Genomic DNA, 24,002 nt, shown 5'->3' with positions numbered 1-24,002 from the left:
TCATAGTTTCTTTCTTATAGACTTCAGTGAATTCAAGTTATGGAAAATCATTAGGCACCTACATATTTAGTGAACAAAATAAAAACAGTCCCTACCCGGTCTCTGTCTATTCAGTGTGAATAGGCCCTTACTCAGCCATTCTACTATTTCTAATAACTAGTTCCGTACCATTATTTATAAAACAGACAAAAAAAATCACGTTTTTTGTATGGAAGGCCCCCAAAATATTTATTGTATTCTAGTTTTCAGTATTTGTTGTTATAGCGGCAACAGAAATACATCATCTATGAATTTCAACTCTCTAACTATCACGGTTCATGAGATACAGCCTGGTTACAGACGGACGGACGGATGGACGGACGGCCGAACAGAGGAGCGAAAACAATAGGGTCCCGTATTACCCTTTGGGTACGGAACCCTAAAAAAGCTACTATGTAAAAGCTATTAAATAAAAAAGCAACGATTTTAATTCTCATAGAACTTTAATTCGCTTCCAGACTAGAATACAATGGTTTGAAACTTAAACAGCACCTTAAAGTTAGACATAAAACAATTCACTATTTTGAGCACAAAATCACAAAATAATATTGTTGAGAAAAAGTAAAAATACTTACAATTTTAATGTTCTTTCCTAAACACTATCCTTATAAAAAAGGAACATTATAACTATTATTTCTATAGGGTACATAGATCCAAGGTCAACAGGATAAAAATAAAAAAAAGCATCACTCGATTAATTTGGAAAATAAATAATACCTTATTCGCAGCTATTTTGTTTGTAATTTTTATTTAAATTAGGTATTAGTGTAATGTAATAATTAGAGATAGGTACCATTTGCACACATAAAAAAATGCGAAAAATTTATATATTTTCGTCTAGTAGATATTTATTTAGGTATACTTATTTTTTTCATTCTGATAATGTCATTGCAATGGAACAAAATTGGAACAATAGGGAGTTATCCAAGATCACTATGTATTTTAGGTACATACCTATTTGTCTGAAAATATGTTGGCACCTTTTAATAATTAATTTAAACAGCCCTATTATATAAGAAATTATAATTCAACGCTATAAAATCAACTATTTATGTCTTGCATTAAGTTTTAACCACTTAAACTTAATTGCTAATTAAACTAAAATAAAGAGTGCATGGCCACTAGGAACTATTGGGTTTTAAATAATAAAGTAACCTACGTAAATACGGGCAACATTTTGGGAAATTATCCCATGATTTCAATGAGTAGGACGGTCAGCTAGATATTTAGCTCAAAAGCTTGACTAATTATTGACTTATGAAAGTAATTTGTTCAGTGGTGGGTGTGAAAAAACACATTATTTATTCTAAATTTCTAACATACCCGTGAGGCTTTTTTTTGTTTAAAGACCCATAGACACTTAAAAATAACAGCCATTTTTATCGATACTTAGGTAAGGTTCATTCTGTTTGATCGTGCAAAAGTGCTGCTAAATAAATTTGAGTGAAACATTAAATCTGATAAATCTCCTCAGTAAATAATCCTAAACTAAAAATACTACATATTTACAATAGGCTAAATGGTGCGTGAAAACAACAAAGTACATAATTTTTATAATTAACACTTTTTCTCACAGTCTGTTTAACTAGTAATACTTTATTTGCACTGGTTATATTGGAGATAGGCGCCACCTAGACGATCAATTAAATTGCGCAACACTACCTACAAGAAAAATATTGTGCAATATTTTTTTTACCGCTTAGAATCATTGCGCAATCTCTATACCGAAGGTCAATTCGCAATATTGCGCAATTTAATAGATCGTCTAAGGTGTCCTTTATATGGCAACATTAAGGTGCACAGCCATGATAGTGTGTGGGGTCTTGCAGCTGATGATAGTAGGCATTTGGGAGTAAGGCCTGAGCTAGACCTCCTTGCGGGCCCGCGTATTGAGCTGGTACTAGCATCTCACTGAAACAAAAAGAAAATTGTAATATAAAAATCAGAACCTTCGGCCTTCGTTCGATTCAGATCGGACGATACTGTTAGGCCGCGAACGCACAGGCAGGTGGCTTGCTTAGCGCCTAGTGTCTAGCGCGTCACCTAGCGAGTAGCCCAGTAAAACGAACGTTCTAAAATGAACGCGACCGGCTGCACTGCGCGCTTAGCGCCTAGCTAGTCAAATAGCCAGGATGAAAGCCGCTAGGCAGTAGGCGCTAAGCAAGCCACCTGCCTGTGCGTTCGCGGCCTTATGAATTCAATAAGATTTTTTTTCACCACAATCATATTCGTGGTGGTCAGGTGCAGGTCAGGCAGATACCAATATCGTACCTTCTGTTTTATAGGATCAGTTAATGGTGAGTGAAGGAACACATCTTGAGAAAACTTGGACTTGAGTCTGAAATCCCCAATCCGGCTCGCGGTTTAGCTAGCTAGTCTTCTTCCTCCTGCCCTGTTCTCTAGCTAGTATTGGTGATTAACGCGAATTCCTTGTTTTATTCGTTACAAGAAGAAATCTATGCCCTTAGTCCCGAGCTTGTAACCAATTGGCTATAATATTCAGTTGTAATATTGAAGTTATCAGTTGGCTAGCTATCGACTAGCTGCATGTTTAACGTTACATTCAACAAGTCGGCTAAACGACACTATTTCAGTATCGAGAAAAAGTATCCTCGCAGCTTTAAACAAATGATCAGAAAAAATAATACAATTGAAAAAACAGGGTCAGCTAATTATTATTTAAAAAAAAAAAAACTAAACAAATCGGCCATATGACATAATGTAGCGTCATCATTGATTTACAAAAGACCACATGTGCATCTTTTTCATGACCTCTGCAGTTTTGTTCCAATTGATTAATGACCCATAATGAAACTTTATGACAATGGCTGGTCCCAAGTGAGGAAAAAAACTATTTTAAATGCTCGAAAAAGGTTTTTGTCAAAGCTGGTCCGGTCAAGAGTGAAACATGTGGCGGCTACTTGTAATACTTTGTGACTAATAACAAAAAGCAAAAATCTGTAAGAGGTAATCATTAAATATACTTTCATGGTTTGCTGAATTGCAATCTGCAGTATGCGGGAGCATTAATAGTGTACTATAAATTTACTTTCAGTAGGTACTTACGTTATTTCTTTAAAGAAAGTTCTTATTCGTCAAAACAACATTTTACAGAAATGTGTAGGTAGGTATCATCCTGTGACACTTTTTTGGAAATGAACGAAGCATTAAAGTGATTCATACCTAATAATACGGTAGACGAGGACCACCAATGAATGTAAAAATGAATTTTCTAATAAAATAATTAAAAATGGCATCAATTTACTTAGTTTTTAAGTTACTATCAAACGCTACAACGGCCTTGTTTGAGTAAAGTAAGACAAAATTAAAATTGAAAACTTCGCTTCGGATACTACGAGAACTTTAGATTCCTAATACAGTGCGACCTTTAAACCAGACTCCCAGGCGCCCAATGCTTTCCTTCAGCGGTAAAAAAATACCAATAAAAGAACCATTTTTTCTTCATCAACTTTTACATGTTAGCTTTCAAAGTACAGCAGGTTCCAAACCTGCACCCATTCGCTCGAAATCCATAAAAAGCACACGACCATAGTTTTATTATAACATAAAGTAAATAAACTTTAACAATTTATTGTTTGGACTGAAAGGACCATTGTTTGAAGTGGCGGACTCAACGTTTTTTAACTGTGAAGGTTACGTAGGAACCGTGTATTGGCTATGGTATGGATTAATGGCTCTATGGTATAGGTACTTGTGTATTGGTTTTGAGAAGTCGATAAGAGTCGATGTTTTTTATTTTTTTGAGCTTGGTCAATTGATTTGTTTGAAAGCAATGGGAAGTAAGTAAACTAAGTAGGTACATGAATAATAACACTAATAACAATTTAAATCAACAATAATAACAATTTAAATCAATAGATGATGAATAGCCACGAACGATTTCTAACAGCTTTGCTGTTAACCGACTTAAAAAAATGAGAACCATAGAAAAAATATCATATAGCAAATCATAAACACAAAGAAAATCGTGTGTCCGCCTAAGAAACACTTTCTCTATAAAAGATTAGGTTCCGCCGACGGTTTCAATCGCGTTGCTTCAGGCACCCGTATAAAATATAGCCTATATACATTTAAATCTAAAAGGAAATTATTTTTCAAAGAGGATCAATAGCGCCGTCAAAAAAATTTAGAAGCAAACTCTTCAGCTTTTTATACTGTTGTATGTTTAAGTACCTACATACTGAAAAACTCGTCAAAATAAACATCCGAATTGAGAAACTCCAGCTTTTTGGGATATCGGCTGAAGAGAAATGACAAGAAACTCACGGTCTATTAGGTTGCTGTGGTGTGCGGTCCCTCTGCCTCCGATTCTTGAACCAGTTGGACACCTGAGTGAGGGTCAGACCTGTCTTCTGTGCTAAGGCCCGTTTTTCATCAGGAGTTGGGTACCTGTGAGTAAAACGGAATGATTACTTTCAAAAGCTCTTAGGTCTGATAGCTAGTTATGCTTTGTTGAGGAAAATTTGGTTTCAGATTAATAGATAAATCACGTCAGTTATTTGTAACGTATAAGAAATATCAAGCTGTTCCCCGCGGTTCCAACCGCGTCCCGACGGGACTACTACCTGGATAAAAAGTGGCCCTTGTCCTTACTCAGGCTCTAGATTATGTAGGACCCACCGAATTTCCTTAAATTGGTTCAAAAGCTGTTATGTAAAGCTCAACAGACAGACATATATACAGAGTGACTTTCGCATTTAAACTAAGAATCTAATCGGTCTATCGAGATTGTTATTTATTTTTGAGCTCATGATCTAAAGAACTTCTAAAAAAATCCTTATTTTATAATATAGGCTGTCTATTCTCTATTCTCTTTCATATAACTAACCGAACTATAACAAGCAGTATAATTGCCAGCTGAAAATGATTCGGTTAGGTATCGTTATAGTTAAATAGTGCAACTAACCGTCAGTTTCATATTTTTGTACACGCAAATACATAATAAAACTTACCTATTTCTGTAGTAGCAGTCTTTCAGAGCATTCCTGCTCTTCTCCTTGAAGCAGTAAACTGTCTCTTCTCCGTCCCATATCGTCTTGGGTAGAGGATATTTTTTCCTAAGTCTATACTTATCCACTGCACCTATGACAAAAAGTAAAGAACATAAGATAATAAAGAACATATACTGCCAATTAGGCACATGTTCAAAAGTTTTGTAGGTATAGGTATATGATAAATTACGCATTTATTAAAAGCTACCGCAATTTTCTTTTAAAGTTATAGTCTTGCTTGAGTTTGGTGGCACCGCAGTATACGATCGACAAGAAAGATTGAATTAAAATCACACGATAGCATTTTGCGGCGCGTAGAAAAACTGCTAATGTAAAAGCGCTGTAAATTAGGTTTATGTATATTATTAAGTAGGTGTTAGAATTAGAAAACCTAAAACATGGCTGGAATTAATTAGCTTGAATTTCATAACAAAATCTCGTTGGTTGGTGTAAGTTGATAAGCCTCAATAAATAAATCTCCTTACCTAGCGCTCTTCCTCTAACTTTTTCAGCCTCCTTATAGTGTGCTTTGAACCATAAACTCTGCAGAGCGGTGTGATGTCTTGGCGGGAACGAGTGTGCTTCCAGTATGGCGTACAACTCCTGGTACACGCCTCTATGGTACGCTACTAGTGCTCGGGCCCTAGGATATAAGAAAATCTAGTCAGAAACATGCATGATAAATGATTACAGATACCGTGACTAATGAACCAAAAAATAAGTATAAATTATGAAAATAAAATATAAAAAATAATCTCTATAAGTAACAGGGGAGACCTAGTTATTAGAAACTAAAAAACCTAAATATAAACTATAGGTAGACAACAGATTTTAATAATATCTACATACAAATTGATTTACTTTTTTTCCTAAAATTATTTACATGTAGGCATTATAAGAGTAGTTTTATCAAAGTCACAGTCGTAGAACACTTACCTCAATAACGTTTCGTGTCCTCTCAGCAGCTCACTGGGAGGCAAACTCCAAAGAAAAGCTTCAAGCTTCTCTATATCACCTTTCTGCTGTAACGCCTCGCAAACACACTGCACTTGTTCCGAGTTAAAATTCAAACATCTCCTCAAATTACTGTTCTCATTCTCCGCAAAATAAGTCTGAGGCACTCTATCCCTTTCGCTATTCACATTAACACTATCAAAAATCTGCTGATTCAGTTTCATATCCGACAAACTCGGATGATTCTCATTTTGAACACAACTCTTTAGATCTTGAACCTCATTGAAGTAGCCTGAACGCATCCGATCTTCAGTCTCCAATTGCGAAAAAATATTGTCGTTGGTCGGCGGCAATTTGAGTTCGAAATTCAAATATTTTTTGTTTCTCGGAGGTGACAGATAGTTCTCGAAAGTCATTTTGTTGCTTTCTTGTAAATAGACGTCTTTTGGACTTTTTTGCTCGTTTCTTGACTTCTGTTTACAAGAAAAATATTGCTTTTCGTTCAATTCTGCTTGGTAGAAGTTTCCGTTTTGATTGTCGTAGGGAAAGGGTGGTAAAGAAGTTTCTGACTCGCTTGTCAAGTCGCTTGAAGGACTGAGGCGGTCAGAACATGATTCCATATTTGTGGATTTCATCACAAAATCTTCCTCAAGTCTCGAATCTGAAATTGGAATGACTGGTAAGTAAATTTTGCTTATAGGAAGATAATTACGAGTATGTTTCTTCTTATTAAAAACTTCCGACGGTGGTTTCATCCGGGTCCCGTGGGAACTACCCTAGCACCCGGATAAAAACCTAAGACGACCCACTGACCAAAGTAACACATAGTCTACTTATAAATCGGTCTAGTATCCAGTCTCACTACTTTGTGACAGTACTATGATCAAAGTTTAATCTGAGTAAGTATCTAGTTACCTATTGAGATTAGCGCGTTCAAGCAAATAAACAAACTCTTCTTCAGCATATTAGTATAAGACAAATACAATTGGTAAACTGTATTGCAATGGTTTTCTACAAAAGAAGCATAAACTTCCAATCCTACACGAGATTTTCCGATAGGACCATAAACTTGTCCTTTAACCATCTCATAGACGTGATATTGAATAACAAACCTTTCGACTGTTCAATAGTTTTTCCGTTACAATTCTAAAAGTTTACCCATATGATTCAGAATATTGTACAGTCACGGTAAATTAACAGTTGCGAAAGTAGTCTTAATAAACATAAGTGGTAGGTACTTGTTCTCAAAACACAGCACCTATGCATTTGATTACATATGCTTATCCATGCACGAGCCACCAGATTAACCCTAAATAATCGATAACAAAACGAATTACCAAAAGAAAAACCACTTTAATGTATGACTTTGTTTATATTTTTCAGCAAATAAAACAAACAAACCACCGGTTCAAACTATGCGACGGATATTGTATATCCGTGACAATTAACGATAATTTTATTTATAAGAATTTTCGTTGGTGTCGGGTAAAAATACGAAGTTGTGTTTTCATAACACATGACATGCAACGGACATGAACCGATAACATAATTGTTACGATGAACTGCGTGACTTTCCTAGAAATTTAAAGAAAAATAACGAGTTTTTCTCACTGGTTATTGGTTTCATGATCATCATCGTCAGCCTTTTTTATCGTCCTAGAGGCACAGGCCTCCTCTCACATGGAGAAGGATTGAGCGTTAATCACGACGCTTGCTCTTTGTGATTTCTTGAGAGGGTACAAGAAAAGTTAAAAAACTTACAGAAATAGCAACTTGGTAAATGACATACTTATTGCAATTAGGGGATAAAAGACACTCGCAAACATTATAGTTTTAAACGCGATATACATATCCTACTTACAAAACTGAAAAGACAATAACTTATAACAGTTCAAGATGAAATCTCATGAAATTGTTGGATTAAATATATCGTTAATCAGACAAGATGGGTTGTTATTCCTGGGGTAAATAATGTCTGTGAATCAACTTTGTTTCACTACCTATTAGCACTATATTTTCTTTGTCGTCTAAATCAACCTTTATTAACGTGAATCATTCATACATGCTGAAGCATGTAAATGTAGTAGGTAGCTCCAGAATATTGCTTAGGTATGCAAAAATTACAGGCAAAGGTAGACCAAGGAAAAGATGTATCGATTGCCTGAAAGATGAAATGAATAAGAAGGGAGTGTTAGTATGACGCCTGACAGAGAGGAATGGAAGTAAAAACTGACCCTAAATAACTTGAGTACAGGGCAAGTAGAAAAAGATGAAGAAGAAACCAAATAGACAAAGATTGTTGCTGGGGAGTTTGTTGCGCCTCTTCTTCTTCCCAGCAATAACACATAGGAAGTGGTGAAGGGGGCGTTTTGGAGGCTATCTTTTGTTTCTGACTTTGGAAAAGTGATGATTTATAAGCCTAGGTAATTAGAAAATGTTTTTGAGTTTGAGAAACTTTCTGCTTTAGAAAAGCCGTCGCGCTCCTGAAATAGGAAATACCTACTGCAAAATATTGTATGTGAAGCGGACGGCGAATTTAATGAAAATGTGTCTTGCTCTAGGCAGTTTGCTGTGGGCATGTTTGAAAAGCATACGGCTAGGGCTTATCCGCGCCACGATCACCCATTAACCAGGTCCGATTCTCAGGTCGTGCAAATAAGCTTAATTCAGGAAGAAAAATGTTATTACATTGTATTTTTATTTGAATGTCATTTCTCCTTTCCATTACAAAAAACCTAAACTAAAACGTTATAAAGCCAAAGAGTTTGTTGATTTGCTTCAACGCGTTTATCGCAGGATCTACTTACGTGACCGATTTGAACAAAACTTTTAGTGTTAGAAAGCTCATTTATCGAGAAAGCCTTTAAGATATTTTTTATCCTGCTGCATGGACGCGGGTGAAACTGATGATTCTAATAAAATACATAGTAGAATTGAACTTATAATTAAAATGCTGCCAAACGTTATTCAGGGGCGGGGTGCTAGAAGATATGTTCTTCGTGAAAATTTTAACTGAAACATTACTTGGACCCAGTTTCTCCGACGACATAAACAACATCTCTTTTTCTTAAAACAACTTTATAACTTAGAAACCAGTAAGAGAAAATTCATAGTATACAGTGGTTGAAAGAAAACTAACTTTTATGCTGTCGGTTATCTTCGGCCTTAGTTGTTTAACTTTTTAATTAAATTACATACCTATCTAAAAGCAAACTTAGTATTTAAATGAATAATAATATTATGTAAGTAAAATATAAATAAATTAACGAGCATTAACGAAGTAAAGTCTGGTGCTTGATTACAATACTTAGGTAACTTTAGTAATCCTTTTTTTTATTAAATCGGCTATTGGGTGCGGAAAATATTAGCTATTAGAATTATTAAATTACGGGCCAGCTGGAAGAGATTTCTTATGAAATAAGCTGTGCCTTTCTACTATCTGTTTTATTTTTCTTCTTGTCTGTATTCTGTGTGTGTACATAAACTGTTAAATAAATATAGACATTATGATAAACTGTACATATAGGTACAATGTCAAACTTAATTAAAACAGGGAAGAACTTATTGGCAGGCGATATTTAGGGGGCGTTAAACTAAAATGCTAGTAATTTTTCATATTTTTGTTCAAGCCACCCTAACATAATAATAAAAGTATATTATAAGAGGAATTACTGAAATTCAGGTTATTCTGTAGGTTCCTATGTGTTTTCGTAAATAAAAAAAACAAATCACTCCATTTATGACTGGTTCAATGGGTTTAAAAAATTTGACCGTTGCAATCGCACAGTATGCAAAACCAAAGAGCTCGTAATCGATACTACTTACGCGATAAAAAGTACTTTAATTTAGAAAAATTATAAGAAATAGTCATTAAACTAATTAGTTATATTAAATCAATGCTCACCTCAAAACAGTCCAATCAGCACAAACACCAAACTAAACACGACACTTTATCACTCAAAAAATATTTTTAACATACCCAACATATATTTAAAAATTTAATTAATAATATATTTTTCACAAAGACAGTTTACACCCTCGCGACGCAAAGACATGGGCTCGAGTAACAAAAGCTACTCGCATTTCAAAGCCCCAGACAGAGATAGCAATCGTGTGACAGAGACGAAACACGGGGCGGAGCATCGCTGTTCGAAGTTTGAATCTTTATTTTTCTTTTTTAACGTTTGACCTCTAAAAAGGCGGGATTTTTACGACTGGGTCCGTCAGATTTGCAAATGGCGGAGGTTTTAGGGCCTAGCAAGGTTTTGTGGGTCTGGGTTTATTGGTGCGTATTATTGAGTTATAACTTTGGTACTTCAAAATTCTACCTAAGCTGCAGTATCGATTTCCCAGTGCTATCGAATTTTGGCTAGCTTAGACTGATTAGGTCATGTTTTTGTAATTTTCCGTTTTGTGGATCAAAGGACTAATAGAGGTCTCATCACTCTTCCTATTTGGACTACCAATGTATACTAAGTAGGTTTGTAACCGTCTCCTATTAAGGAAGGACCTTTCAGTTAAGTTACAACCTACGCATACTATATTCATTGTCGTTTCATGGAAACATCGTCTCGTCGAGTTAATCTCTATAAACTGACGTAGGTAACTGTTGCGTAGGTTCCATTCAAAGTGTTGAGTTTTCCTATGTGGCATTGTTTAGTAGAGATGGTATAGAGACTTCAACGCACTTACCAAACCTTACTAGACTTCAGACTTATCAAACCGAAAAAAACCCTGAATAAAAACATTGAAAATGTGCAACAAATAATTTAAGTACTTAAATGAATTTACCTAAATAACATGAAAACAAATAAACAATTTAGCAAACGTTAAAAAAAATCAACGTATCGTGTTCCATTAACGCTCTGGATGTATGTAGGTACTTGATCACGAAAAAAGACTTGAAACACTGGCTGTTTCTTGTGGTTCTACTTGCATCCTGTAGAAACTACTTCCCGTGCCCTAAAAGCCGTTTCCAATACTTTTTCTGTCTATCTTTTTTTGCTTAGAAATAGAAAATTGACAAAACTAGTAGGTATGGGGATTATGTCAAAATTCTATATCTAGCTAGCAAATCAACACATAGATAAGTAGCCGTGCGTAATAAAATAGAGCACAATATTACCATAAAGAGAGCCATCAGAAAAAAAATCCGTACGAACAAGTAAGAAGTGCATTGTGCAGTGTTGCCATTTTCCCTGGTGTCGTGTGTCTGATGGCGGCTTTACCTGGAACTGAGTCGTGGGAATACAACACCTAATGTACTGCGGAGAGACGGAGGTATGTTCACGACTTTATGATTGGGCGGTTGGCAGGGAGGGTTGAGAAGAATAGATTTAAATTGATACGCGTTTTATAGGTATTCTATAGTAATATAATGAAGAGGAAACATTTTTTTGTTTGTTTGTACCCTAAAGGCTCCGAAACTACAGAACCGATTTGTTATCTCACTGTTGGGAAGCTACAGTATCCTCGAGTAACATTTGGCTATATTTTATCCAGGTACGGAAAGTAATTCCAACGGAAAGAGGATGAAACCGCGAGAAAACAATTACTAAGAGATTTTTAGGGAATACAACACCTAATGTACTGCGAAGAGACTGAGGTATGTTCACGACTTGATGTTTGGGCGGTTAGCAGGGAGATAGGGTTTTCGTGAATGAAGATACAAAGGTGATGCAAAGATTTCTGTGATATAGATTCAGTTGTACGGTTATGGAGAAATAGATAAAATAATAATTGACAATGCCAGCACTATTTGTGTGTGATTGTTTAGAAATTAATGTTTTCTTTCACTAAAGTTATTAATATTCTAAACGTTTACCGATACCCGTTTTTTATACTTACGTATTAAGTATAACTTGCATATTCTGTACACCTATTAAGTGAATTCCAAAATGAAGGTATTCATTGTATTTTTTAAGATTGTCGTTGAAGATTCTGGTTTCGTTGAATATTTGAATACTGTAATATATATACCTGTAATATGTATAAAAGAAAATTATGAGTACTCCTCTGCGATACAAAAATGGTAAACTATCATCTAGCATTTACTCATAATAAATTATACGAGGGTCACACTGAAAGTTTTTAGAACTGGCCACTTATAAACAATATAATAAAAAAATAATTCTAAAATTCGAAAATAGAACTCTTTACCAATATTACTGAGTATATATTTAATTCATTTGTCATTTGTTTTACCAATTTTCGGCAAATTGAAAATTGTCTGTGTCACGTCAACATGAATTTAACACGAGAAAATTTTCGTGCAATGATTTTTTATGACTTTCGATGTCATTTAAGTCAACAAGAAAGTTATGATAGACTACGAATGGCCTTTCACGATGAAGCCCCATCTCGTGCGACTGTTTACAACTGGTTTAATGAGTTTAAACGTGGTCGCACTAATCTTCCTGATGATTTACCTGAGGGACGGCCTTCTACGGCGACGACTGAAGATAACATCTGTGTTGTGCGGCGTATGATAGAGACTGATAGAAGAGTGACCTATCAGCAGATTCGGACAAGCTTAGGCATCGTTATGAGTCAAGTGCACAAAATCCTCCACGAACATTAAGCGGTCAGGAAGCTTTGCGCCTGGTGGATACCTCATAATTTGACTGAGGCTCAAAAACTCCATAGTGTGGATTGGTGCCGTAAAATGATTAAAAGATTTAACGGAGGTGACTCAAATGCTGTGTTCGACGTACTAACACTACAATAAAACATATAATAAAACGAATAACTGGCTAATGTAACCAGTTTCTGATTTTCTAAGAACTTTCAGTTTGACCCTCGTAGAAGTAAATACTCCTCCTATAAAGCAAGTAAAAAATCCCATTCAAACTCAAATAAAGCCACTAATATTAAATAAAAACATTACTTAACAACATCGTGGGATTCATCCTGACTTAGCATTTAATATATTTCACAACATTCAAGTTCAAACTTAGTGCTTATTTCACTCGCTTCATGTTTACCAAAGGTTTTGTGTTAGTTAGCAAAAATACAGGAAACTACCGTGTGAATGGACGTTTGTTGATTAGCCTTAATACTGTTAAAATGCTTTATTTGCACTATCAGGTTTTATTATTAAATTATGTAGTACATTTACTTATTGAAGTTTGGCATAGATATTAAGAGCCCGTATAGTATATCAGTAAGTCTGACACCAGTCTAACCAAAGGGTATTGGGTTGCCCGGGTAACTGTGTTGAGGAGGTCAGATAGGCAGTCGCTTCTTGTAAAGCACTGGTTTTCAGCTGAATCCGGTTAGACTGGAAGCCGACCCCAACATAGTTGGGAAAAAGGCTCGGAGGATGATATATTAAGAGCCCGGTAACTGGGTGTTGGTAAAAATTAAGCGTAAGACACGATGGATGGATTGTATGATAGTATGTTACTTGTGAGATGACGACAGATAGAAGAGTATGGAAGAAGAAAAACTCCAGTAAAATTGAGATATGGGCAGGAGGATGATGATGTTATATAATTGGGTGTCTAAGTATATTTTCTTACAATTACAGGCTCATTGTTATACATGATCAGCGTAGAATCAAAAACTTAAGTATCAACAATAGATTTTGACAACTCTGTATAATTACCTATAACTTAAAGTAGTATATCAAGTAAATAAGTACATATGTGTGCTTTTAAAAGGATGGGTGACGCAAAAAGTTGACGCTTATATAAAATATTAAATAGAAATTGCAATGCTATTTCGATAAGTAATTACCTTATTCTCTCAACATAACATTTGTATCTAGCCATGTATGAATGAAAGTAACTGATTCGACATTTTGTAATTGTTACAACTGAGTACTTACTTTTACGACTAAGCAATTAGGATGTATACTTACGGAAAAATCCACAATTACTTATTAACAATTTTATGTAACTTAGATACATATATGTATGACATCGAGATATTTCGACGTAGGTAAATACAAATTTTATTACGTAGGTACTCGAATTGCAATACGCATTAACTTATTGTCACACATACAGTTTAATTACCTGAATACTTGGTTTATTGTTTCAAAATAAACATTTACGTAGGTACCTAATTAGGTATTTGTTTCTAGAAATAGGTATGTTTAGTTCCTTTAAGGTATTTTTGTGCTAATAATGTTCTGCCTAGGGTTACAAAAGTATAGGTCTCTGAGACGCAGGCTTATCTAAGCCCAAGTTTAATGAAATCAGAACGGTTTAATATATGTACCTATATTAGAGGTATTATAGGTGAGGAGGTAACATTTGTTTGTTTGTAGGTTCCGAATCTGCTGAACGGATTTGTAAAATTGTTTCACTGCTAGAAAGCTACACTATCCATGAGTAATATAGGCTATATTTTGTCTGGGTACTGGAAGAAGTTCCTACGAAGCTCGGGTGAAACAGCTAGTTGTTACAGAAACAGTGAAATTGGAGAATCTCAAACAGATATGGTAGCTTAATATTGAAGAAAACAATATTGTTCGTTCATTTTGTATGGAAAAGTATGTTTATTTATTTTTTCGAAAAGTCAAGTATGCCTACACCGCCACGCGTAACCACTCAAATTACTCCCATTATTTATTTATAAAAATATAAAACAAAAAAGGTCAAATGACCGCATATAACCTACTTGCTTATCTAAGATAGCTTTAAGCCAGTTTACAGTATCAAGTGTCATGTTTACAATAACATGGCGACAAGAAACCGCGGTGCCTTTTGCCGCCAAATTAGCTGTCACTCTGGGCGGTCTAGGTTATGTTTGGCGCCATTAGAAATATTAATGTGTGATTGTTATGACGATTTGTAGTTTTGTGACGTTGTTTGAGAGTTTAAAGGGAATTTGGTTTGAATAGGACAGTGGGAGACTTTCATGATTCAATTCTTAATTTTTTTTAAAAGTACCTAGTTAGTTCACTATAGATAAGGAATCCCAATTATTTAAAATTGGGAACTGTCGCATTATGTAAAACTGATACTCAGCTGCATCCGTTTAGACTGGAAGCGACCCCGACAGTTGAGAAAAGGCTAGGCAAATGATTAACGTATAGGAACTGGATATTACCTATAAATACGTTGACCTAGAACATTATGAAATGCATAAACTAAATGGCTAAGAACTTTTTACAATTACAAAGGCTACTTACTACCCGGACAAAATATGATTATAAATGTTGGTCCTGATAAAAATTTGGAACTACAATTCTTTCGACTTAGAAATGTTGGTTGTAAGTTGGGAATATTTCTCTATAGTTATTTCATAAAAAGATGCAACACTACCAAAAACCTTTGATTAAAATTAATTATCCAAACGTTTGTGAACAAGCACCCTTCCGTCGAAATCCCTAAATCACTCGAATCGCACTTAATAAGGGTTGTTATTCGACACTGAGCGCCGGTTCCACCCCCGTTTGTGTTCCACCAATCAGGGCGCAGCAAACTCACCCCTAAGAAATATCGACCAATCAGAGGGCGGCATTATTCAGGTGCGTTTAGGTGTTCGGTTACTCTAACGGATGCTTAAAAAAGTGATTTTGGGATTTAAGTTGTATAAAAAGCGTATTTTATAAGAAAAGTTTTTTTGTAGGAGTTGCGCATTGATTTTCTAGTTACTGCGTTCGTATTCATGCGTTTTAAGATTCTGCAACATGAAGTCTAATTCTTCTATTGTCCTTATTTATTTTTGTTAATAACAACAAATGATTCGTATAAATATCGTATCTTTAGCTGTATAGCTAACAGACCGGTATGATATGTAGTTACATAAGTAGTTAGCATAGAACCACAGCGTAAAACGTGTGAATTGGTACTTATTGACACATCCTACAAACTTAGGTTCACTATAACACTAATTACAGAATACTACGTTTAATATCATTATCACATTTCTGCTTGTTGTTAAAAGCCTTTCTTGTTATATTCTAACTCCGGTTAATGTACATAGGTATATCCGTAGGTACCAATATCTACACCATAGTTTTACAAAACTATACAAACAGACCCACATCACTACCGAGGATTCACACCTGAACTATTTCTACCACGCTATAATCCCAAAAAAGGCTACTTCCTACTTTAATATATTATCGTGGATTTCAATCGCGTGAGACGAAATGACAATCCTGATATCAGATGCACCTATCAACGTATTTGTGGAAATGTGTGATCAGATATAGACTGAGTAGCCGTTTGTGTTATTTATAATTTCTGCTGTTTTGGTGTTAATCTTAATCCACTGCTTTTGTTAAAGTTTGATGTGTGAAAATATTTGGAAAGTATCTAGGTACACACTGCGACATTAAAAAGGTTGATGATTCATTTATTAGAGATACATAGGTACTAGTATGCAGAATTAGAGAAGCATAGGTACTAGTATGTATGTATAACGCGTAAATTTTTAGAGTTCCGTACCCAAAGGATAAAACGGAACCCTGTAACCTACTATGACTTCACTATCTGTCTATGCATCCATCTATGACCAGGGTGTATCTCATGAGCCATATACCACACGTACACGGGTATGAAACCTTCGTGCATGAGTCCAAATCAAACTTTTTTTTTTTACATGTAGCCCAAAGTTTTAATCATGAGAATTGCTATCGTAATCCCATTTACATTACGTCAAACGTAAGGGCTGTACTTGACACTAGTTGTTGTCCCTTGAGCCGCGGGGGACAAATCCGCAATAGTTTATTGTAGCGTTACAATTGCCTAAATCCTTTAGCTTTTCACCATATTGACATATGTAAAGTTATTTTATGGAAAGATACTACGCTGAAAAACGGACCAACACGGAGCGTCCATTTTTTGCATTACCTGGCCAAAACTTTCAGTCACCATCAAGCGCAGTCAGTATGTAATTTCTCCTACCTAGGGACGTTATAAGGCCCTCTGACGAAGATTTCAATCATGAGAATTCATTTGACAGTTGCTATCATAATCCCATTTTTGCCGCCACTTCATTACGTCAAACGTAAGGGCTGTACTTGACACTAGTTGTTGTCCCTTGAGCCGCGGGGGACAAATGCGCAATAGTTTATTGTCGGCTTTACAATACTTCAGCATCTTCTAATATAGTTTTTTTTCACCATGTTGACGTGTGTAAAGTTAATTTATGTAAAGATTTTATACCAAATTATTTACTGAAACACCAATGAGCGTCCATTTTTCATTACCTATCTTAAATCTCCGCTCACCAACACGCATGATTAGCCAGATCAGCGCGATGAGTAGATATGGGCAAACCTTCAAACTTGGAGGCCTCTGGCCAGCAGTGGACGTTTTTAGGCTGTGACGACTACACAATTTAAAGTTTCAATACTGACAATTGCTATCGTAATCCCATTTTCATTACGTCAAACGTAAGGGCTGTTCTTGACACTAGTTGTCCCTTGAGCCGCGGGGGACAAATGCGCAATAGTTTATTGTTCGCATTACAATTGCCTAAATCCTTTAGCTCTTCACCATATTGACATAAATTAAAGTTATTTTATGGAAAGATATTGCGCAGAATTACAAAAACGGACCAACACGGAGCGTCCATTTTTTGCATTACCTGGCCAAAACTTTCACTCAGCATCATGCGGTCAGTACCTATGTAATTTCTCCTACCTAGGGACGTTATAAGGCCCTGTGACGACGGCACATAATTTGAATCATGACAATTCATTTGACAATTGCTATCGTAATCCCATTTTTGCCGCCACTTCATTACACCAAACGTAAGGGCTGTACTTGACACTAGTTGTTGTCCCTTGAGCCGCGGGGGACAAATGCGCAATAGTTTATTGTTCGCGTTACATTTAGCGATGTAATACTTATTGTGGCTTATTTTGTAGTAGGGTTGGCATTTGCTAGTTTGGTAAAATATTTCGAGTCTTTTGTCGTATGGATTTTCTGGGTTTTGGTTCTTGTAAACTCAAACTCAAAATACGTATTTGATTGTTAAGGTATCAAGGTGTGATCGTATGTAGTTTAAATAAACTTCAAATCGAAACTCTCCTTTTAACTAAGTCTTTGAGGTAGTGTTCAAAAGCACTACACCGAGTTTGATGAAAATTTTGCTGACAAACAGACACATGTAATGATGTAACTATCTCTAAAATTTGATTTTAAAACAAAATAGCTTTTTTGCAGAAACAAACAAACACCCAATCAATTAAAAAATACGAGTGCCAAAACTAGAAAACCAATAGTCTCAAACAAACGTAGCAGCCCTACACACAAGTGTTCACAATAGGGTTGTACATTTGCACCCGCGGTCTGCATCGCTTTGTGTTCAGCATTCGGGAAGAGGATTATCTGACACGCCTTTATGAGATCAAGATGGTTGAAAAAAATGTGTTAAGTTTTGGATAATGTAAAAGATTTGTTTGGGTACTTGAGATGAGTGCTCTAATTTTAGATACTACTTAATTTAGATACTTTAGCACTTTATTTTATTTTAGGTACTTACTTAATTTTTACAGTTTTGCAGAAGACTGGCTGTTTCTCGCGGTTTTACGGAGCATCCCGAGGAAATTAATTCTAGCGCCCGGATATAAAGTAGCACAGCTTAGGACCTACACCTATTTGCCATATACGGATACCTCTATATGTACCTATGGGTTTCCTAGGCTATCAGAGTACCAAAACAAACACTTAGGTAAATAACTTCAATAGTTTTGTTATCAATAGCCAAAGCTGGTTTAAAATATGTAATAATGAAAATATTTCTATTACAATTTTAACATCTGTATTCCAGTAAGTCTCGATAAAATCTCCATAAAAACGCATTGCGTTTGCACAATGGGGGTGTTCATTTGTCAACCGCGCCATTGTGTAACAGTCCTAACACAGGATTAACTGAGTCACGCCTTTGCCTCATTGAATGGCGTACTGAAAAAAAAGTTTAGTCTCAATCGGACAGTTGTGCTGTATAGACGTTGATGGGCGTGAAATTTTTCTATTGAATGAATTGCGTTGATAATAATCATGTTTTTGGTATAGTAAGCTAGACATAATTTTAATTGAAAGCAGGTCACATTTTGACAAAATAATCATACTTACGATCTATTGATCAAAGTTATAATAATAACTAAATCTTGACAATATTTCTGCCACTTTCAGGCGTTTCTGAGCATTTAGATAAACCTAACTTAATCTTCAAAAGTTGTTACTGAAAGTCGAATATAAATTCCACAGTTAGAAACTCTACCTACTACTAGACTACAACTTGTGTTCCAGAAAGATATCATAATACTTTACTACTCTTCTGTTAACAGCATCCTAAAAGTCACATAAGCAATAGATCTACCAATTTAAAACGCTAAAATCCAATAACATGTCTTAAAACTTAACTTGCCTTTTGTGATTCGTCGTAGTCGAGTAAATCGAAGAAATCAATATCTTATCTCGGATTAAAGAAGCTTTATTTGCTCCTTCACAATAAGATGAGGATTATCGCACATTTGTGTCAACGCTGCATTTACTGAATGCATTCCAATCAGATAAAATGCGCAAAAAGTTGGATAAGTTCACTTTTTGTCATCCTTTAACTTTATCGTCTCATTTCTTTCCTTGTGTGTTAGGTATGCAATATTTATTTATTATTAAACATACACACTATCATTACAGGATCTCCCAATACAATAGTGGTGTCCACAGTATTCCTAATCTTACATAAGTAATACAATTAGATACAGCTTGAAATCATTAAGTAAATACTGCTTTACGGCGACATTACTTGTATGGGGTTCATATCACATTATATTTCAAGTAAACAAAACAACTGATCGATATTGGATATCGATAGAATATTGAGAACGGCAGTTAGATGAGCTAAAGCTGTAGATGACCTATGACATAGTTACTCAAACACGGAATAATCAATAGTTTTATGAGAATGTGGTTCCTTACCATTTTGCTTGGGCGTTATGCCTTTTTTATCTGATTTTGGGAACTCTATTTTTTTTTAATGAACCAGCTTACATTCCTTTTATTTTCCAAAGACGAATTGTAGTAACAAAGTAAAGGAATGAGAATATTTTTATTGAAATTACTTCAGTGAAGACCATCTTGATACATCATGTTACCTTAGCATTTCACATAAGTCTGCTTACCCCTCAGCGTAACGACAGCGCGTTACTGCATGAAACCCGACACCAGTGATAAACTGGTATACAGTGACAACGTAATTATTATATCTTTCACGCGAAGTATTCTTGTTGTAATATGAACCCAACATGGCGGCGATATTCAAAATGGCTTCCTTTCCATTTTTAACCGACTTCAAAAAGAGAGGTTCTCATTTTCACCTGTACTTACATATTCCTCTACATATGTATGTATTTATGTTATATGTTTAGTTGAACCGATTTTAGTGTGGTTTTCAGACGTAAGACAAGATTTTACGAATATAGTAAATTGTAGCCTGTTTCATATACTTATTAAGAAAAAATGTGGAACTCAATCATTACCGATTATAATGCATGTAAAAGATGCTCCAGAATTTCTTGAGAAATACAGTGTGAGTTTTTATAAAGCTTAAATGTCGAAGTAGGGGAATCTATGCTAACTACTGAACCGAATTTAAAAAATATTTCACTGTTAGGAAACTGTACAACAAGGACTACTTATATTTTATCGCGGTACAACCAGTAGTTCTAACTGGACGCGGCTGAAACTGCGAGGAACAGCGAGTGTCATATAAAACGTTTTCGATCTCAATATAACGGGCATCAATCATTGTCGTCTTGAACACCTCCCAAAAATCCGAAATATTATAAATAACTTTAGTATTCATCTCGTATGGTTGCTAATTCTGTGACAGTTGCATTTCACGCGACGTCGCTTGCAAGTGGAGCATGAAGCCTGTTCTATTGTTTCAGCTTATTAATAAACGTTGCTAAATAGAAATCAAAACGTACCTATAACATTATACAGCTGAAGAGTTTGTCTGTATGCTTTTAAACGCGCCAATGTGAAGAATTGACCCGCCAAACGCATGCGAGCACCAATCTTCCGAATCTATGTAAATAGGCCAAATTAGTTGCGCATATATAATGGCTCAGTTGTCTCAGTCAGACATGATGTTCATAACTCTTTTTGTTTTTGCGCAGTCGAGTAAGGTATAGAAATGAACTCATTTTTTTTAAAGAAATGTATTTTTTAATTAGCTTACAAAGATTCAAGCATAAGCCAGCAGAATTCCGTTTTTTTTAATACTTTCCTACAACCTGCCAGTTTTGACACCAATATGACAAATTGGCGGCAAAAAGTCGAAGAACATAATTTTGCGCATTCCACACATGCTTTTTTGAAGGACTATTTTAAAAACTTAAGCATTTCAAGTATTTATTTTGGATTTTTTGTCACACGACACCTCATTATAGCTACCGAGCTGTTTTTTAAACCAATTGCCATGTAGCGTTGGAATAGGGTGGACATTAATTTTAGCAGTTCTCGTGGTCTCTTCTAAATACTGATGGCACATCTTTATGTATTTGGACAAACTAGGTATTCTAAAAACGAGTTACTTGAACCCTGTTCCTGCCATAGGTGCAAATTATTGAAAAAGATCTTCAAATATGACGTGATGACGTTAGTATTTAATACTAGAATTCGCTCGCAACTTTGTCCACTCCCGACGGACCTAAGTCGTGGATCTTAATAAAAATGTAGGTATACCTTATCTTTGTCTTCAGGATACTACGATGGACATTCTTTCATCTCTACCGGTTACGTCACATCAGTTCAGATTGAAAGCGTAACAAAAAACAACTCACATTAAAATTTGAGCTTATGTATAAGTAAAAGAAATGTGTGTGGTGGGTATCTTACATGATAGCATAGGTATAAGTATTTTTAATTAAATCACCTCTACGAATAAGTTTACATCCCTAAAATGAGCACCATATCCACACAATTCTTTCAAAAGAAAGACCTTTCCCATTTTTTGTGGCAATAAATCTGTCAATGGCGCGAAGTCGCGGGGCAACGCTAGTCGACACCGCACATTACACACGTTAGCTTCATTTACTTCATTAAAGGTTAAAACTAACATGTTTTTTGAAAGTATCGATGTCGGGAAAATAATAAAAAAATATCGTGACTAAAAACATGGTACACATTTTTTTAAGGTTTACCTTATACCACAAACTCCGATCTAATTAAGGGAATAGTTTGGTATTTTCTTGATTTTAATCTCAGTAGCAGTTTTGACCTTAGTGGGAATTCTTCTACTAATATAAGACCGATCGTTTTCCAGTGACATCCCATTGGTTTGCCATTGGTATACAGGGTAGTCTGCTCTACCATCGCATTGCAATCGGAAATCATTTGCAGACAATAAGATTCATTATTAATCAGTAATCAAAGAAAAGGATAAAGACGTTTATTTAAAAAAATGCGGAATGCCACATATGGTTCAATCGTAATTGAGTAGTGATTGGATCTCAGTTGGATATCAATCGTATGTCGCTGAAAAAATCGAACCCTAGCCAGCCAGAATTGGCGAATAATATGCTCAACCTTTGCTTATCATCTGATTGAAAACAAAGTCTTGATATTCAAAAAGGGGTAGACAAAATCATCCCAATTTGTCGACAGCGACACGCAATTACTTGCAGACAATTATTTGATATAGCAACAGTGTTACCCGACCCCTGCAATATAATCTGTGCTCGCTAATGAATTTAATTGACTCTCGGGGGACAGCGGTGTTGCCATAAATTATTATTAGTCTAAATTAGTTGTTTGTCAAATTTTTGATGTCTTTGTTTGGGATATAGGGAGGGTTAACAGGTTCATATGTCTGTTGTACCATATGTGTTACACAGTTATTATTTAACCATTGTCTTTCTGCGACGGGCATGTAAATGTAGACGTGTAACTACATCATCATCATCTGCCTAGCCTCTTCCCAACTATGTTGGGTTCGGCTTCCAGTCTAACCGGATGCGGCTGAGTCTCAGCGTTCTACGAGGAGCGACTGCGTGTCTGACCTCCTCTACCCAGTTTTCCGGTTACATGAACATGTAGTCTGTTTATTTGTTTTAAGAATTTTATAACAGCTATCTTAAGGTTTCGTGCACAAGGGGTAAAACGGGGCCCTATTACTAAGACTCCGCTGTCAGTCTCCTGTCTATAACAACTAATCTTTGAAATCACCTAGTTGTAACTGAGATTAGCGCATTCAAACAAATAAAGTCAGCTTTTTTATATGTAGGTATATATGGCTATATACTGCTGATCAACCAATGCTGTGTAACCTAAACAAAACTGCAAAAAAACAATTTAAAATAACTTTTTTACTAAACAACAAAACAAACATCTTATTATCAAACAAAATACAGCGTTTTCATGGCTAATTTACGATTATGCACATCCCTAACCCTAGGGTTGTTACAGCATATGTCTAAGTGCGCGTGTAATTATCGATAATCATCGAGGGATCAACCCTAGTGATTTGCTACCCTACGCTACAGGTGATGTGACAAATTGATAATTGTAAAAAGATACGAAGGGCTTATTGTGTTTCATTAGATTTTTTTGTTCACCCAATCTTATGATGAATGTTGTTAATCTGTCAGATAAGCTCTTGCTTGGCTATCAGAGACTATCAGTTACCTGAGAGGGGTCATTAGATGTCTACACAGTTAGGTATAAGACAAAATAGGCATAGGAGTAAATAATGCAGATAAATACATCCGAGAATACAGCCATACTGGCCAAATATGGGCGTGGTAAAAAACAGAATTCCACCTAGTCTTTCAAATATGAGCGCGATGATCGAACACAACTTTATGTCTGAGTTGAGTACCAATATTGATCGACACTAGAGAGAAGCATAGAGCGCCATCTACAGGTATTGTAACAAACCTATAACATTGCAAATTGTACGCGCTTCACTCGCTAGATGGCGTGGTTTACAGTTTCTTATTGTAGAGATGGGAAATTGCTTGTAATTAACTTATCGATAAACACTCATATAGCGATATTTAGTATTAGTCTAAGGAGTTTATAA

General features: G+C 35.5%; 1 protein-coding gene across 1 annotated transcript; it reads right to left on the bottom strand.

Annotated features, from left to right (window-relative positions):
- Positions 1 to 486: 486 nt before the first annotated feature.
- Positions 487 to 10,055, bottom strand: LOC110381487 (uncharacterized). Its single transcript, XM_021341833.3, has 6 exons — positions 9,910 to 10,055; positions 5,988 to 6,666; positions 5,537 to 5,694; positions 5,013 to 5,142; positions 4,327 to 4,449; positions 487 to 1,950 (listed from the first exon to the last, which is right to left on the bottom strand). The coding sequence occupies exons 2-6, from the start codon at positions 6,638 to 6,640 to the stop codon at positions 1,830 to 1,832; spliced, it is 1,185 nt and encodes a 394-aa protein (XP_021197508.3). The 5' UTR covers positions 6,641 to 6,666; positions 9,910 to 10,055; the 3' UTR covers positions 487 to 1,829.
- Between the last annotated feature and the right edge of the window lie 13,947 nt (positions 10,056 to 24,002).

The sequence above is a fragment of the Helicoverpa armigera genome, chromosome 28, assembly GCF_030705265.1.
Source record: "Helicoverpa armigera isolate CAAS_96S chromosome 28, ASM3070526v1, whole genome shotgun sequence".
Lineage (NCBI taxonomy): Eukaryota > Metazoa > Arthropoda > Insecta > Lepidoptera > Noctuidae > Helicoverpa > Helicoverpa armigera.
Note: the sequence above shows the minus strand (reverse complement) of the source record. Positions and strands in the feature narration are given on the sequence as shown.

What these genes read in the sequence shown, in the direction of transcription:
- LOC110381487 (XM_021341833.3), bottom strand. Translation starts at nt 6,640, where the DNA reads ATGAAATCCACAAATATGGAATCATGTTCTGACCGCCTCAGTCCTTCA. An exon ending in AGTTAGAGGAAGAGCGCTAG is followed by an intron (nt 5,143 to 5,536) that starts GTAAGGAGATTT and finishes TTTTTGTCATAG; the next exon opens with GTGCAGTGGATAAGTATAGA. An exon ending in CCACAGCAACCTAATAGACC is followed by an intron (nt 1,951 to 4,326) that starts GTGAGTTTCTTG and finishes TTTTTGTTTCAG; the next exon opens with TGAGATGCTAGTACCAGCTC.